The sequence below is a fragment of the Struthio camelus genome, chromosome 2 (genome assembly GCF_040807025.1).
Source record: "Struthio camelus isolate bStrCam1 chromosome 2, bStrCam1.hap1, whole genome shotgun sequence".
NCBI lineage: Eukaryota > Metazoa > Chordata > Aves > Struthioniformes > Struthionidae > Struthio > Struthio camelus.
Window position 1 is genome coordinate 47,472,394 of NC_090943.1, and position 16,929 is coordinate 47,489,322.

The following is a 16,929-nucleotide window of genomic DNA, read 5'->3' on the forward strand; positions in this document are numbered from 1 at the left end:
TCTCTTGCCTCCAACCTCTCATGTTAGATTACTCATTTCAAATTGTCCTTGGACCTTTTCATCTGCTATTTATGGCACAAGCCTTTTTCCTCCCTAAATCTAGTTTATTCTTACTTAAGAGCACAAGGCTTACAAATAGTGCAAAAAAAAAGTGCAGCTTTGGGCCCTTGCTATCCCTAGTCAAAAATACAGATGTCATCACACCAGTGATGATGTATCAAGAGCAGTCATAACACTGTTCTGTAAGACATGGACAAAGAAAAGATGGCAATCTTCTGTTAACATCTTTAGAAGACAACCCTCCTGTAACAACATGGTTGGAGCAGCAGAAGCCTTGAGAACCAAAGAGCAGCCACAGAAGTAGCAGAGGCAGCAGAGTCTGCTGCCAGAAGAACTAGCATCCTAGCTGCTCTTAGGGGCAGTGGAAAGAAAGGTCTTTCTGTGGCAGCAGCAATCAGATCTCAGCTTTTCTCTGCAGCAGAATAAGCAAAGAGGCCATTCCATAGTGCTGTGGAACCCAGTAAGGGGAGCACGAGTGCAAAAATACCCAAACTACCCCAAACAAAGTACACTTTTTGTTGACCTACAAGGAACGGAGCTAATCCTGAAGAGAAGCCTAGAGGTGCCCAAGCACAAGAAACACATAGGGCACGATTCACATAGACTGCAAACAAGATATATTTCTCAACTGAGAAAGGAAACAAGGGTAGGCTAAAGTAAAGCCTTAGAAAACAACCAGGCTACAAAATAATCTGCAAAGAGCAGACTCAGAAACGTTGCAGCAGCAACATCCATCGGCTGAGACTCCATCTGTTGCTGTCACAACTCCAAATTTAAGCCCCAGCCCAGATGCAGATGATTCAGGGGTTTATAGATGCTTGCAGGATGAAACCCTACAAACACAAGTAGCAAAGGCATTTTCAGGGTGTGGGGGAAAAGAAGGAGAAGGAAGCAGTCCACATGCAAATTTTGAGCTACCTTGGGCAGATGGATTTTTGACACTTTGCAACATTCTACTGAACTATTCAAGAACAGGATAATAATGCCACAAGCAATAACTATTTTATTAATATCTAATTAGCTCATGCAAAGTAGGTTCTGCATCACATGACAATCCTATAGAGACATATTTGTCTATTAAACCCACACAACTCTCACTTAAAATACAGGCTACTACTCTCCCATACATGTAGAACAAGTAAATCCCAACAGAAACATTTTGTAAGAGTACTTTAATTCTAGAAATATACCTATTTGTAATTTCATAGTAAAAAAAAAAAAAAAAAGTAAAGACAGTCAGATGTCCTGATGTCTCAGGCCAGACAAAAGCATCACTGTGCCAAAACATCTGTACTTTCAGTCACGTTCTGCTCCCTGCATTCATACCTGTGTAAATCCAGAGGAAGTTACAGACTTTAGTGGAGACATTTTAGATGCCTAGCCCCCTTGAGACCTTTATCATGCAATAGACTGTCTCAAGACTGAAAAAAGGCCTTCCCTTCTGCTTGTTTTAAGGTGAAGAAGAATCTCACTCATTTCCAAATTAGGCTGTTCCTAAACCTACTACAACAGAACAAATAGGTTACTTCTCAGTAATAGACAACAAACCCTCAAAAATTCCTAGAAGAAAAAGCAATGCTGGTCTTAAGACTGAGTGAACTTGAGGTCTCCAATTGCTTCAGCTAATGCTTATAAATGCATTGTTATGGTTCAGTACCCATACTTGTTTGTCTCATATGAAATAATATCTTGCATATATCTGTTAAAAGATAACAGATAAAGCAACACTAATTTATGATAACTGAAATGACAAGACAGTAATTTCTTTAGGATTGTAGAGGCTACTCTGTGCACCGTGTTGGATAATCTAGAAAAACCTTTCAACTTCAATGCCACATTGCAGCAGGTAACATTAAATACATTTAAATTATTTAGGCTAATAGATTAGGAGTAGATATCTTAAAAAAAAAATTCAAATCCATAATCACTGAACTCTGTCAGTTTCCACTTCATTTTTCCATTTCATTTATATTCATGCCATCTGGCTGTATTGATCATGAGGTTAAACAATCTTGTGTTTTTTCAGTTGAAGTAAATTCAAAGTAATTTATACGATCATTCAGAAACACATACACTCTGGATAACTGTGCAGGTGCCAAGTACAAAAACACTTGTCAATTCTTACAGATTGAGCTCTGATTCACAGGAAACCTACTTAGTGACAAATATTCACAAGGCCAAACAGACAACCACCCTATAACTTGTGAATTGCTGTTCATTTATTGGACGTTATAATAGGATCAAATTTTCTAAGCCTCCAGTTTCAACTTTTTTGTTTAAAATGTGTTCAAGACTCCCCATCCTAAAAAACAGATATATAGATCGACAGATGGATAGAACGGAACAACTGAACACATCAAAAAAATTACTTAAGCATAGAAGCTCTACCACCATCATAAGCCACTTGCTCGAACAGCCAGATTTACACAAAATAAAACTGGCAATTGACAAAGCATGATAAAGCAACATTAAAAAGATTGCTGAAAGTAAACTGATATTACTTTCCAAGTGCTGTGGCAGAATTATTTAAGTCACATTTATAGTTTTCCCATTATGTTTTCAGATAAAAGTTTCTTGTACATACATGGATTATGCACGCTATTTTAAGCTGTCATCCTTACCAGAGATTTAATCAGCATTAAGCACTGCCCAGACACAAGAGAGAGGCAGTTCTAGACCCAAAGATTTATAAGCAAAGACCATAATTTTGTAATCTCATCAGTTTACATGAAACTGACCCTTAAATCATTCACATGATTAGAAAAAGTTATTGTTTCTACAAAAAGAGAGAGAGGTACCAAAAAATGGGGGGGAGGGAGGAAGAAGGGTGCTTTTAACTTTCAGTCATGCTATCAAAGCGTGTTTGGTTTTTTTCCAAACAAAACAGGAGGCCTGTACAAATCAAAGAGATATGAGAGTTTTCACCTAGCACAGAACAACAGTTACCAAATGATGGTCAAGGGCCTTCGCTATGTTTAGGCCAAAGTAGCCTAGTTTTATGAGGATGAGTGCCTATCTGTATGGCAGCAGACATATTTGTTATCGCTCACAGCAAGCGTACCTATGCACGCCTTGCAGCGAGTGGAATAAGAGCGATTCCTGGAGCCCTCCAGGGAGCACTGCTACGGTTCCTACCGCTGCTACTCCCACGGCCTCGCGCAAGCCAGCATCGGAAGCATTTGTGCAATTTAATTCTGCCACTTAGAAGTGCTTTAAAACTACTGTCAGGACATGAAGGCCCCAGACACTCCTATGTTGCTACCGTTTAGGATCACTTGGTACGAGCAACAGTAGTTTAGGTTTTTTTTTTTTTTTAAACGCTTTGTGCAGAAGTTTGTAACCAGTTCTGTGAACGCTCTCTATACACGGGTCGTCCCTCTTCCAAACCACCACCCTGACGCCCCACGTTAAAGCCCGGCGTTCTAGATATTCACTCCCCCCACCCCATCCAGCCGTGAAGAGGGCAAAGTTTAATAACTGGAAGTAAAGCGCTAGTAAGAAATCTCCCTCGATTCCGACAGACCCCCAACGCAGCGCTATTAATTCCACAACGCAGCTCCAACCCTGTTATCAGTGCAAGACTGTAACAGACCCGGGCCAAGGCCCGCCCGGCCCCCCGCCCTGCCCACCCCGCTCGCCCAGACGCTCCGCAGCCGGCCCACGCCCAGCAGCCGCCAAGGCTAGGGCCTGTCACCGGCATCCACGGGAATCAGCATTTGCCAAACGAGACGGACAGAGCGACAGACGAGATCTTACGAAACACACAGGTAACCGTTTCCTCGCTGTCCCACCCTGTAGCTAAATAAAGGAGTCGGAAGCGTGGCATTTTCCCCACGTATTTTGGGAGATCCTTGCCCAGTTCTTCAGTCTTTAGCTACGTAAGGCAACTTCGCAGAAGGAAACTAACGTGACGGGGAAGAGCTTAAAAACGAAGCCCTGGCGGGGGAGCAGCATGTGCCGCGTTATTCCCCCCCCCCCCATGCCCAACTGCTCTTTCGCTTGAAAACAAACAAACGAAACGCAGGGAGGCTGGTCCCACGGCCCGGCCTGCCTGCCCGGGGCCGCGCGGAGGGGTCGGCGCCAGCTGCCCGGCACCATCTTGGGGGCGGCGGGGGCTGAGGAGCGGCGCCGGGCCGGGCGAGGCCGGGGCCGGGGTTGGCCGGCGTTTACCTGCTCTGCCAGCCCTGCAGGAGGTTGGTGTATTTGCTGAGCGTCCCTTCCAGCACCTGCTCCCGCCGCCTGCCGCCGCCCCCGGCCGCCTGCGCGCCCCCCGGGCTGGCCCCCGCCGCCGAGCCGGGGCTGCCGCCGCCGCCTCCTCCATCCAGCCGCCCCGCGGCCGCCGCCCGGCCCGGCAGCCCGCGGCTGGCGGAGGAAGACGAGGGAGACGAGCCCGCCGACGTGGGGCGGCTGCTGCTGCGGCTGCTGCTGTTGCTCCCGCCGCCGCCGCCCTCGCTCGCCGCCGCTGCTGCCGCCGCCGCCGCCTTCTCCATGGAGCCCGGCGGCGGAGGGTGCGAGCCCGCTCCGGCCGCGGCTGCCGCCAGTGCCCGGCGAAGCCCTGACTCACAGGCGGCGCGGAGAGGGGCGGCGCCCGAGGGAGAAGGGGCCGGGCCGCGCTGCGCCGCCTCCCCTCAGGTCCGTGAGGGGCGCTGGGCGGCGGTCGGTGCCGCGGCGGGCTCCTCCTGCCGCCGCCTGGCCCAGCTCGAGGCCTGGCCGCGGGCAGCGGGCAGGCAGCAAGGGCGGGCGCGTCTCTCGCACACGCACACGCGGCGTGGCACGGAGAGGCGAGCCCGAAGGCGACCGTGCGGGACAGACGCAGGCTGCGTACGCGGGGCGCGGCGCCCGGCCCTGGTGCACGTGGCATGGGGGAGAGGCGAGCCCAGGGCAGATGCCATCTCCATCCCCGACAGGGACGCCAGGGCAGAGGCCTCATGCAACATGACGTGCGCTCCCGTGGGTGCCAAGGGAAGCAGTGGCTGTATGCACGGTATGACACACACACACACGCAGCAACAGAGAGCGAATGCCCAGGGTACAAAGCATATGACAGACACAAAACCGTGCCCAACACTGCATAAAGCATGGCATAAGAGAGGGGAGCGCTTGGCACGGACTGATACGCATCGGTACCCCTTGCCACGTTGAAGCACGACACCAGGGAGACCACTGCCCATGATACGCTACACCAGTAACGCAGAGCAGAGCCCACAGTGAAACGGCAAGGGGCAGCTAGGGGTGCCCAGCAGTCAGGAACAGCACAACAGCATTGCTCGACACAAAGCATACGCTGCTGCACAACATGTCTACCAACATACCGTATCAGTCATACCCTCGATCCCAGGCTTTTCAAAAAACATTAGTATGTGTTAAATCACATCTCCTGAAAACAAGAGGATGTAACCTCTGTTATTCACCGAAGATCATTGTAGAAAGGCTATGCAGGTCTTTGTCCAGGAAGCCAGGTACAAAGCTATGTGGTTACATCCCATCAAGTCAATGCTACGCCCATCCTTGCAGTATTAGCATCAATGTTGTTAAAGAATGCATCTGCACAACATACTGGAGATGTAGTTGTTATTGATGCCATTTTATAACTGGAGACCTGAAACACAGAGATGCTCAGAGTCTGAAGAAATAAGAACCAAGCTTAGCTTCCACGCTTTAAGCCTGGGGGGAGTTTTGTACTTCCGTGTGCTAGAGATATTTGGAGTGTACCAAATATCATGTGCCCTCTGTTCTGCTCCTCACAAGATACTCAGACTATCCAAGTCTACTTTCAGTTAGAGGCCCAAGTTCCCTATATAAATCAACATAGAGGAGGAGGGCTCCTAACCAGATTATCCCAGTTTTACCTCTTGAAAATCCTACCATATGTGTTGTGGTTGGGTAGCTGAAGTGTTGGGCCTGATCCTGAATGTTGGGTAGTTAAACTTCTTATGTTGTAGCTAAATATTGAGGCATTGCAGTCTGGAGACTTGAATCTTAATTCAGTATTTCACTGGTTGGACGTTTAGCGTACATCGCTTGCTGCACAGAGGAAGATTACAAATCTAGTTATTTTTTTAAAACAAAGTATTTCAGAGTAACTAATTTTTCAAGTCAGAACTATTACTTAAGATATTCATTTAAAATTCCCCGATCATTGTTTACTATGGAAAGGAACTCCATGTCCACAATCTGGAAATCCTCATTCTCAGGTTCAGATAGCTCCATTACTTCTGATGACCACAGTTTTCAGAAGACATTGGAATGAAGAAGGCCTTTCAGGAAGCTCAGGCCCATCTCTTTAGAGATAAGCATGAGACTCTCCCTTCGTTTCTCCTCATAATCAGTCACAACTACAGCCCAAAACAGTGGAACAAAATGCTTTAATGAAATAACAGCATCATAAGATCTCTCATCAGCCTTTGCAACACACTGACTATGCATGTTTTACATTATGAATGAATATGAATTTTCCCATCTTCTGCAGGATTTAGTGGAAGAAAATTATGCCAGGAAGAGAAGCCTTCTATATGCTCTATATCTTTCCATTACAATAAAACCCAAATCACAATGGCATGCCCATTATGGAGTTTCTGAAATGGAAGGGACAATAAACTGTAAGTGTATTATGCCCCAGGATAATTTCACAGAATCCCAAACCGTTCTTCACAGTTGCTAGAAGGATTACTGTGATGTGATAAAATAGAAGGTCCTCTTACAGATTAACTAGTTCAGAGATAGGGAACTAAACACAGGAGTGAACAGCCACTTTTCAGATAGAGGGAACCCACAACTCTTGAGTTCAGCTCTATGTTACTCGATATCTTCTTAAATCACAATCCCTTCATTCATTCATAGTTAAAACTAGAAACAACTGCAAAGAATAGCAGAAGGAGTTCACAGTAGTGGCTAGTTCACTGATAAAATGCCAACTGAAACTGAATGTTGATAAAAAACAAAGTAAAGCACATGGGGTGGGGGGGAATTACCATGAATGAATTAGCTATGGCCCCTCAGGAAAGTGATCTTGGAATCATTTTAAACAGTCCTGTGAAAAACCCATCTCAATGTTCAAGGGTAATCAAGTCAAGCATCTGTGATGAGCTTACCAGGAAAACAGAAATATCAGCATGCTGCTGTATAAATCTATAGTATGCCCAGTATCTGTATACTCTGCATTTATAATATTCCCTCAATAGGGAATATAGGACAGAGTAGAAAAAGAAAAGGTATAAAAAGCAGCTTTTGTATGAGGAGAGAGCTAACTGTACAGGGTTTTCAGTTGGAAAAGATGCAATGGATGTATAAAATCATGAATTGTTAATATAGTTGTAAAAGGTTAATATGGAATGATTCTTCACTGTTTCTCATGAAGCAAGAACTGTGAGGGCAGCTGGTTTAAAATCAACACAAGAAAATAATTTTCAGCATGATCTGTAATCATGGAACTTATTGTTACAAGATGTTTCTGGATTCCAAAAGTCTAGAAAGCTTTTTTAAAAAAGCAATTACACAATTATTGGTGCAAAACCTTTAAAAAAGGTTCACCACAGTGTTTTGGAGGTATTTTAAGGTCAGAAAGGCCCTAAGCCTCCAACTTCCAGAAGACTCTGCGCTTACTTTATTGATGCAATAATCCCTTATCCTTGCCATCTTCTTGACTTTCTAAGCAGCTACTACTGGCAGGAATAAGATACTGGGCTAAACAGACATTTGGTTTGACCAATAGCGCAGCTGTCCATATGTTAAGGATTCTTTCCTATTTATTAAGCAAAGGTCCTTCCGAGTCAAAACATTGGCACTATATTTATCTCTTTGCATTGTATTTAAGCACAAGAATATGCTAGATCCAACCTTTCCATCCGTTTTCCTTTCCCAGTATGAGCATACTGTTACAATCTAGCATAGTTTGACAACTCTTCCTGGCAATACTGGTATCAGTGAGGCCCTATCCTCATTTAAGTCATTAAAGTTCTTCAAAATGACTGAACGTGTACTATTTTTTACTAGCTAACAGTCTGTCCTAGAAGAGCTAGACTTTAGGGTAATGCACACTGATGACTGTCCGATGCAATCTAGCATGATATATGCTTTGTTTCGAGTATTCTTAATTAGCTATTTATTAACAGTAACCGGCCTAATGAGGGCTCTCACTGCTTCCAAGGTAACACAGCTGTGACTTCAGAGTCCTCCAAAGTACGTTATTTTCACTCTCTGCTCAAAGAAAAATTTTACTTTCATCCATTAAGAACCTCTCCAAGAATCAAAATAACTCCTTACTCCATCTTCTAGAGAGCAAAAGGTCTGGTGAGATATCAAATTCAGTAGTGTTTTCCCCCATCAGGAAATGGAGAAATTTCCCTGTCCTTTGCTAAATTACCTAGTTTTAGCCTCCAGAAAAAGGCCAGTTCACAGTCCATTTCCCAGTCTCTCTACACTTCCTGACCCTCTTTCTTTGGCTTTCTATGCCTTTTTAATGCTCCCTTAATAGTTTTCTATAACTACTTTCCAGGTTCCTTGTCTACCTCTTCTCTCTCTTCCCCCCTCCTCCCATCAATTTTCCACACAACTTCTCACAATCATAGTCATATGAAGGAATTTAACTATAGGAACCACAGAAACTACTTCAGCCTGGTCTATACTCAAACACTGAACCTCTCCCACTGCAACAACCCAAAGTTTCCTCAGTTTTACTGTCTTCTCCTTTATGCCCTACAGAGTTTCCCTGAGATATTGCTTCATTTCCCATAAGCTTTGGAGACTAAAGCCATGTGTCACTAAGCTGCAAGCAATACTTAAACAAAAACATACCATAGTGCACCTCTGTCACTGCTGTCTATAGACATCAGCACTGGAATGAATCAGACAAAATGCCTAAGATTCAGTCCACATCATAGCCACACCTGCACCAAGCTTGCTCTCTCACTGATCCTTCTCCAATCATCTCTAGCAAGTGCCAGATAGCGAATGCAGCTGGGACACAAGCAACAGGTGTAACAGAGCACACCAACAGCACAGTCTCATGAGTCCTTCCTCAGATCTACTTCCACAGACTCCTGGATTGGAAGGTCTAAAAGTAGCATTGGCCCCTCTAATCTGGCTATTTTCATAACATAGCACAAGAATTTTAGTACAATTACTATGTTCTGTTTTACATAATAGTTTCACTTAGAAACTTGCATATTGTCCATGACAAGTTCTGGCAAGAAAATTCCAATAAAATAGAGAAGCTACTATTAACTTTGTAGTCTGCCAACTTTAGCATTACCTTTGCTGAATCAATATGTATTTTATTCTCCTTCCCTGATGCCTATAAGCTTGCGATATACAGTAAACACGCTTCTTTGCCACACTTTGTCCTGTTGTCAGCAGCTTCTCATCCAAGCTTCTCATCCAGCAGGGTAACCATCCTGCTCTAAACCTCACTTAACTTAAAGCTAGTGACGGGAAACAGTCAAAAGAGACATGGCATAGTATAAAAATACCCAAACTACCTGGGCTGCCAGAAACAATCTATCCCAGGAAGCAGAGACCTCAGTGCAGGGTAATTCCCTCTGCCACAAGGCAGAGCAAATTCACTGGACTGAGATTTGTGCTGCCACAGCTAGACTTCTCATGGCTTGTTTACTCAGCTACAGTGCACTCCTCTGTAGTTTGCCGGTTAGACCAGGTGAAACAAACCTTGATCAGAATGCTTGAGCCTCTGAAGTACAAACTCTGAGGTGGTTAGCTGGAGAGCGTACTAGCTTATATTATGTATATTTGCATAGGATGTCATTCAGTGTGCATGGGGGAAGTGCTGTGTGTAATAACTATGATGCAAGCAATGTTCTGTGTAGCTAGAATCAATCTTTTGAACTTCAACTGGAAACAAATAGGAAGTCAGCGCATATAGGAACTGAGCATAAATATCACTGACCGTATGTATTGTGTAACTAGTGGCAACAGCCTCGTTCTGTGCCAGTGATGTTTGAACAGTTGTTACAGGTAGTCAGAAATACAGTTTTCAAAACAGACTCGTTCACGCACTAAGGCCAGAAGAAAGCACTGAGATTATCTAGCATGACTTCCCAGATAACAGAAACCCTAACATGCAAAGCTGTAATTCCACATCAAAACAAAAATCATCTCGATTAGAACTAAATCACCTCCTTTACAAACATATTTAAATCAAGATGGCTTCCTATAATGATTTTTAAATAAATTGTGAATCTGAAAGCAAAACATTTGTACTTTTTTCCCCACCTGAATGCTTTTGTTTGTTATAATAGATCAACCTGGAGGTTCAGGGGAAGTCCTGAGAGGAATGCTTTATCTGTCATAAGATAGCAGCAGTGCAGTTCCCTTAAAGAGTAATGGGTATAAAAATGTTAATATACCAGATATTAACCTGATGCGGGCATTTTTACCATTTTTCTATCTGTATAGTTAAATATTTAGAGATTTGAAAAGTACAGGCCAAATTCACTACTAAGGGCCAAATTCAGATTCAAGACCATTTGAATCTACTTGGTCCCCACACTCTTACATCATATGTGGAACTAGTGCTCAAGCTCTTTTTTTATCCCCTTTTAACTCCTTGGAGAGAGTAGTGGTTCCAGCGGAATCTGTCAGGTTTCAATAATTATTATTCACAATTCATGTTGCCATACATCACTGTAAAAACAGCCAGCTTATTGTCCACCACCTTTCTATATGAAATATATGTATACCTATAATCTTATGCCTAATTTTCAAAACTACTTTTGCATCAGAGACATTACACTGCAGCATGTATATTTACGTTATTTAACGTAATTTAACGTTAGCTTATGCTGCTTGGGCTTTGATCTTGTACTGCACCACCAGCAATTCTATAGTTATAATACCTTACAGTATCTTATAGCTTAAGAACTAGTCTGATTCAAATTGGACCTGATTCTAATTCCCTTATTCACCCACAGCAGAGCTGTATTTTATTCACAACATCTTTAATAGCACTTTCAAGTACTATTTCCGAAGAGTATTAGCATCTGCCCTGTGCATCTGCATGATAGTTAAAAAAAAAATGCAGCAGAGATGAAGAACAAAACACAAACATTAAGACTTTTTGGCAGTGAAAAGGGGAGAAAAATTAACTTATATAAAACTTGCTAACAACTGCTTATGCAGAACAACTACTTACTTCAGATTACTAATTTCAGACTCCATTCTGCGAGCAGTATAGAAACCTAACTGAAACAAATAGAAGTGTCTTACGCAGCATGACTGGCTCCTTTTTAACCTACAAATCTGCTTAAGAAATACTGGTAGGTATTTCAATATGTGTGACTGAAATATGCAGAGACATGCCAAACACCTGAGTGTGTCTAAAACACTTTCTGAAACTGCAGAACCTCTTATTAAATCAATCGTTATGTTCACTCATCTTTCCATAGCAGCGTTTTAGAAGATGGGCAGATTGTAGAGGTTTCCTACTTTTTTATGGCTAATATTAACATGAAATGCAAGAACCTTAGAGCAAATCATGATACCTATATTTTAACTGCATTTCACTATCAAAGTAAATCTCTTGTAAGTTCAATAAACTCCTGACACATTTTTAGTCATTCAGTTTTAAATTTTACCAATCAAACTATTTCACCAATAAACCTATTTTAGTCATGTAAGTATGAAAGCGTCCAAAACTGTTTTTTAAATAGTTTTGGGATTCAGAGTCTTGGGGGGTTACACTTTAATCAACTCCCGAATATGTGATGTCTGCAGTTATCCCAAGCCAAAGATGACATTTTGTTTACCAGGGCTCACCACTGAATGATTTTTGTTAACAGCCAAATTATCAGCTGTCAGCAAATCAGCTTGTGAAAAACAATGCAAACCAAAAATTTCTTACATATCACAAAAAATAAGATTAGTTTAAAAAATGCATAAAGGCAACATTCATCAAATAACATATTTAATGAAAGTGATCAGTTAATTGTTTTGTGGTCTGCAGGTTCATGGCTGAGATAGGAGACAGGCCACATTGTGTTCAGCAGGACCCCCGCAGCACAGAATTTAATGTTAACTTGGCTGCTTCTGAAGAACACTAGAAACAAAAGTTTATAAAAGCCTGACAAGGTCATTTATTTAATCCTTTTCTGGGTGCTGAAAAGAAAAAGACACCCGTGTTTCTTTCTCCCCCTCCTCCGGTGAATTTGCTGGTAATACTTTCTCTCTCATATCATACTCAGCCTTGACAGGAGTATCCAGTGGAGACAACCTCATATCATAATTCAAAGAGCTGAATTATGATCCTTTCTGTCCAGCTTCTAAAACCCAGCTGTCAGCTTTGATCTTTGATTTTTGAGAGTTGATTCTGCAAACGTGAATGTGCATTCGTACCCAGCTTAATATGACAGTATTTGCCTGTATTTCAAAGGTGAAACATACGTTAATTTTTTAGAGCAAGCAAACTACAGGTTCAGGAAGCTGCTTTTCAGCTTAACTTTTCTTGACCTTGGGTCTTTTTCATAGAGGATGCTTCAAACGAGTACTCCTTAGCTACAGTTTCACAGATCGAGACTTTCTAAACACTGAGCTCTGCCAACTTCAGTCAATCATAAACTTCCCACTACTACAATGATACTGGGTTGTAGCCTAAAAACAGAGCTAAGCTTGCAGTAAATGACATACCATTAAGTTTTGAAAGTTGATAAAACAGATCCCAGAAACTAGCAACCTGTAATGACAAAAAGAGGAAGAAACCGGAGGTTTGCACAAACATACACAATTTTTTCTTTCTTCTTTATAAGACACGTAAGAGAATGGACAAATCTGTTTTAATTTCTCCAATATTCTGTTTGTGTGAAATTGAAGAAGGAATGTCTAGTCTTGCTGTTCTACTGGGGAAAATAGGGACTACTTCTGGGGGACCTTGACATCCCTGATCAGGAGAGGTCAACCTCTAACTGAAAAGATAAGCTTTGGATCGCTAAGAAAACAATCTTCTCATGAATGTTTGTAAGTCATTGGAGCTAAACCTGTAAACAAACAATATGAGAAAGCTTTAAAGAGCCTGAATAAGAACATTCTCCATCCAAATTAGGCTTCACTTAATCTGATCTTGGATTTAATCATTCTATCAGTTGTCCGCATATTTTTCAAAACATTTCATGAAAAACAAAAAGATTTGATTTTTTAGCATGAATATCAAATAGAAAATGAAAGGTCTTCAAAAGATCATGCGCTTTTTTTTTCCAGAAGACTGCTTGAACAAAAACAGCATCTAGAAGTTATAAATAAACTCATACACAGCATGTACTTCATAAACTATAATAGGGTCTTATTATGGCAAAACATAGCCCATGTACCAAGTTAATCCAATCCCACATTCATTCATGGTAGAAATCAAATTCAGCAGTAAATGGCATAGATTTTTGTTACTAATAGGGAAAAACGGGGCTCACGGACAGAAGCAAAGAGAAGGATCAGTCAGACAGCTTTAAAGAGTTTTAAATTTTTTCTTTGTGGATTGTATCACCAGATTAGGAGCACCAGCAAGGATTTTGGCAGCTGCTGTTGCCTTATTATGCCAGCTAGATCTGTTCTAACCAAGTTTAGACAACATTTTGATAGCAACATAAGCAGCCAGTCTACTTTGTAATTCCCAGAGGAGGTGGAGTTGCTTCAGTGTCAGCCTAAGCGTGTAATGGGGAGTTTGCCAAAAAAGGCTAGGTTAGATGCAGTCTTCAGAAGCTGCACATAAACCACACATGTCAAAATCTTGGCAGTTAACTGCCAGGAAGTGTGTAACCAAGGAAGAAATAGAAGACAAGTCTCCTGACTTAATCAGAGGATTTTCTCACTCTCATACAACTACAGAAGGAAAACTGACGTTGCTTGGTTATGCAGCACAACAGAAAAAAGTGAAAGATCATCAACCAGATACCAGAGATAACCAAACGTTTCAGGGCAATTTGAATCTTAACAAATTATTACAAGGGGAAAATTGAACTAAGCAGCCAACTCATGCCATCATACAAGAAGCAAGATGGGTTTAAGAGAAAAAAAAAGTTTTCTTGGTACATAATGGTAAATCAGTGCTACAGGTTTTGAGATTATTTTTGCTTAGTTTAGTAGTTTTGAGAGGAAATGCCACTCCTATCTACATAAACGTTATACATAACACCTTTGACGCAATCCTTGCACTCAAGTAATTTTCTCTTCCCCACTGAGAATAGGAATTGTGATCATGTATGTGGAGGTGCTAATTGCCTCACTAATTAATAAATATGGGAAGAAATATACAAAGCAATTTGTTTCCAGTTTGTTTTTTCCTAATGTTTTTGCTTAGCATATACCTAGTACAGTTCTCAAAAGTGGAAATTCTCCTGTTTAAGTGCCATACAGGTCCTCAGCCTTGGGTGTTGCCAAAAAGAAAAAAATAAAAGTGAGGAAAAGTGGAAAAATAATCTTGCAATTGCTTCTTTACTCAGGAAAATTCTCCACTTTATTTCAAGTCAAGAAAGCCAAGATTACTGGCTTCTTTTTCCTTGGCCAAGAGCAGTTTGCTTCAAACTGAATTGGGGAGGTAAATGTAAACAGCAAGTAATATGAAGTATCAGTTACCAAATAAAAGATAAAAATCCATTTGTAACCTATAGCCAAAGTAGCACATTTTTCATTTACAACCTGTAGCAAAATACAGCTGATGTTCCTTCCTTGGAGAAGAAAGGTTTTTTTTTTTTTCTTATCAGTGCTGCTCTTAGCTATCCAGCAATACATACACAGAAGGACTTGAACGGGAAGCATGTACTTTCCTGTTTCACTGGCTTCTGAACTTCCCCTACATTCTCCGTACTGCTAGTGGCACCCTTTGCGAGGAATTGTGCCTCTAAGAAATTTGTGCTATATAATACAAATCAAGGACTTCAGGCCCAGCTGGAATCAAATAATTTAACGTGGCTGATCTCTGCCAAGCATCTTGTGTCCCAGAGTTTCCTTAACATCACGTAGCATCAGGAATAAAATTAAAATACATATCCTAAAGGCTCAATCACAGCTGTAACTCTCTGGAAACACAGCAGACAATGGAAGGAAGTTCAAACACTATTATGCTGTGTATACAAAAGCAATGGGTAATATTAAAAGAAAAAATGATATTGAGAAGGTTGTCGTCTTTTTTATGGTAGCTGGTGCTGAAGTACATGGTATGTTTAGACATCTCCTGTTAACACAGGTCAAAGGAGGCAAAGTGAAGCTGCATTATATAAATGTAAGAAGTGCAACAGCTCTGCCATAAAACGCATCGCAGCAATGCGCTTTTATCTAGGGTAGAAGGTAGAAGTGACACTAGAAGTGTCACACTAGAAGTGTCTGTGGCTGAGTGAAAAATGAAGAATCAATGTTGTTTTCCCTTGAAAAAAGGAAGATTGAAATCTAGGACAAAAATAAAAAGCTTCAGAAAACACGTAAAAGACTGGAAGATTCCAAATCAAATCTAGACACATTGTTTAGAACTAGTTCAAGATCTACTCGCTCTAGAACAAGGCTTCTGGCGGACGGATGGCACTCTAATTCTGCAGGTGTGACTGAAAATTCAAAATGCCAGTAAAAAGGACAACTCAGGTATCTGTCCAGATCGGCCAACAAATGAGGAATATGCATACAAAGCTCAAAATCAAAGTCAAACAAAATAATGCAAGGAACCTTACATTCTATGGTAGCCAGCACAATCTAGGAAAGCATGCCACAAAACATGTAGAAAGAGAAGCAAAAAATCTAACGCATTAAGTCATTTTGCAAAGGCTTCCTGCACCAGCAGGGTGAACAAAATTAAAAAGGAGACAACGAGAGCCTCATGAATTCTGATTAATTCCTCATAGGGGTTGTACCAAGAGATGAATGGACTATCATCTAGAAAGCAAATGGGAAATGTACATTGCTTTGTGCAGCAGCATCCAGCTTAAAACTGCTTAAAACTAATGTATTGCCAGAACTGCAGAGTTTCTAGTAAAAAGCCACTAATAAAAGAAGATAGAATAGGACCTAGACCTCACAGCGGTAAGCTTCTTCCCATTGACATAATATATTAATTCGGTTATATTTTCTATAAATTACAACAGTGTCAAAGGAAAAAAAAGCCCAACTTTTGGATTAAAGGATACTAACATCCTTGGTCTTTCTAAGGAGGCCACACTCAAAAGGTAGAAGGATTACTGCAAAGTAACTCAGGATATTCTGAATACATCTTCCTAGAGAACAGAGAAGTCCTCACAGAGCGCAGAACAGAGCTGGAAGAGTACAAGCACTTCACATTTCATGTCGCTAGAAAAGTTCCCCTTGCCTAACATAGCATAAGAAGAGAATCTGAATGCACTCACCATTTTGGGAGTCACAGAGCAAACAGAAGAACCAAAAGAGTGAACACATTCAAACATCATAAAAAAGATCCACTTATGAATGTGTTCCAAAAAATTCAGCAAACATTTAAAAAGGAAACTCATTCCATTTCCTCAAAGGGAAGAAATACTTAGGGCACATGGCTGATGCCAAGGATTTTTCTTTGCTGAATCTATTATCAGAATCTTCCAGATACTTCTGCAAAATATTGTTCTGAAATGTTTATATATTTCACTTTCCCCTTTCAGAAAAAGCTAAATCATAATTGTTTTATTTAATCCAATTTTCTAATAAAATCTCCAAGGTTTTGGGGTGCAAGGACGTGCCCAGTTAATGTCCTTCAAACATGGTAATTAATGACTACAAAGTCAATTATCCATTTCACTATGATTTGGACAGCTCATATACTTCAAAAGACTTCTGATTGGATTACTGATGATGAACTTTGAATGGTCAAAACATGTACATGTCATGCACATTTTAGCGCCTTCAGGGCAAACACTTCAAACAGTTAAAAATTTTCAA

General features: G+C 41.4%; 2 protein-coding genes across 3 annotated transcripts in view; one reads left to right on the forward strand and one right to left on the reverse strand.

The window, feature by feature from the left end:
* Positions 1 to 4,588, reverse strand: part of OSBPL10 (oxysterol binding protein like 10) — a 120,529-nt gene extending 115,941 nt beyond the window's left edge. The window contains exon 1 of one of the 2 annotated variants that reach the window (XM_068935498.1): positions 4,231 to 4,588. In XM_068935498.1, the coding sequence (XP_068791599.1) occupies positions 4,231 to 4,550 (320 nt within the window). In that variant the 5' untranslated portion in view covers positions 4,551 to 4,588. The remainder of the gene's footprint in view (positions 1 to 4,230) is intronic. The other variant, XM_068935499.1, reaches the window with a different exon arrangement.
* A 125-nt stretch (positions 4,589 to 4,713) lies between these two features.
* Positions 4,714 to 16,929, forward strand: part of GPD1L (glycerol-3-phosphate dehydrogenase 1 like) — a 73,197-nt gene continuing 60,981 nt past the window's right edge. The window contains exon 1 of the mRNA XM_068935505.1: positions 4,714 to 4,718. The gene's annotated coding sequence lies outside the window, so the exon portion shown is untranslated. The remainder of the gene's footprint in view (positions 4,719 to 16,929) is intronic.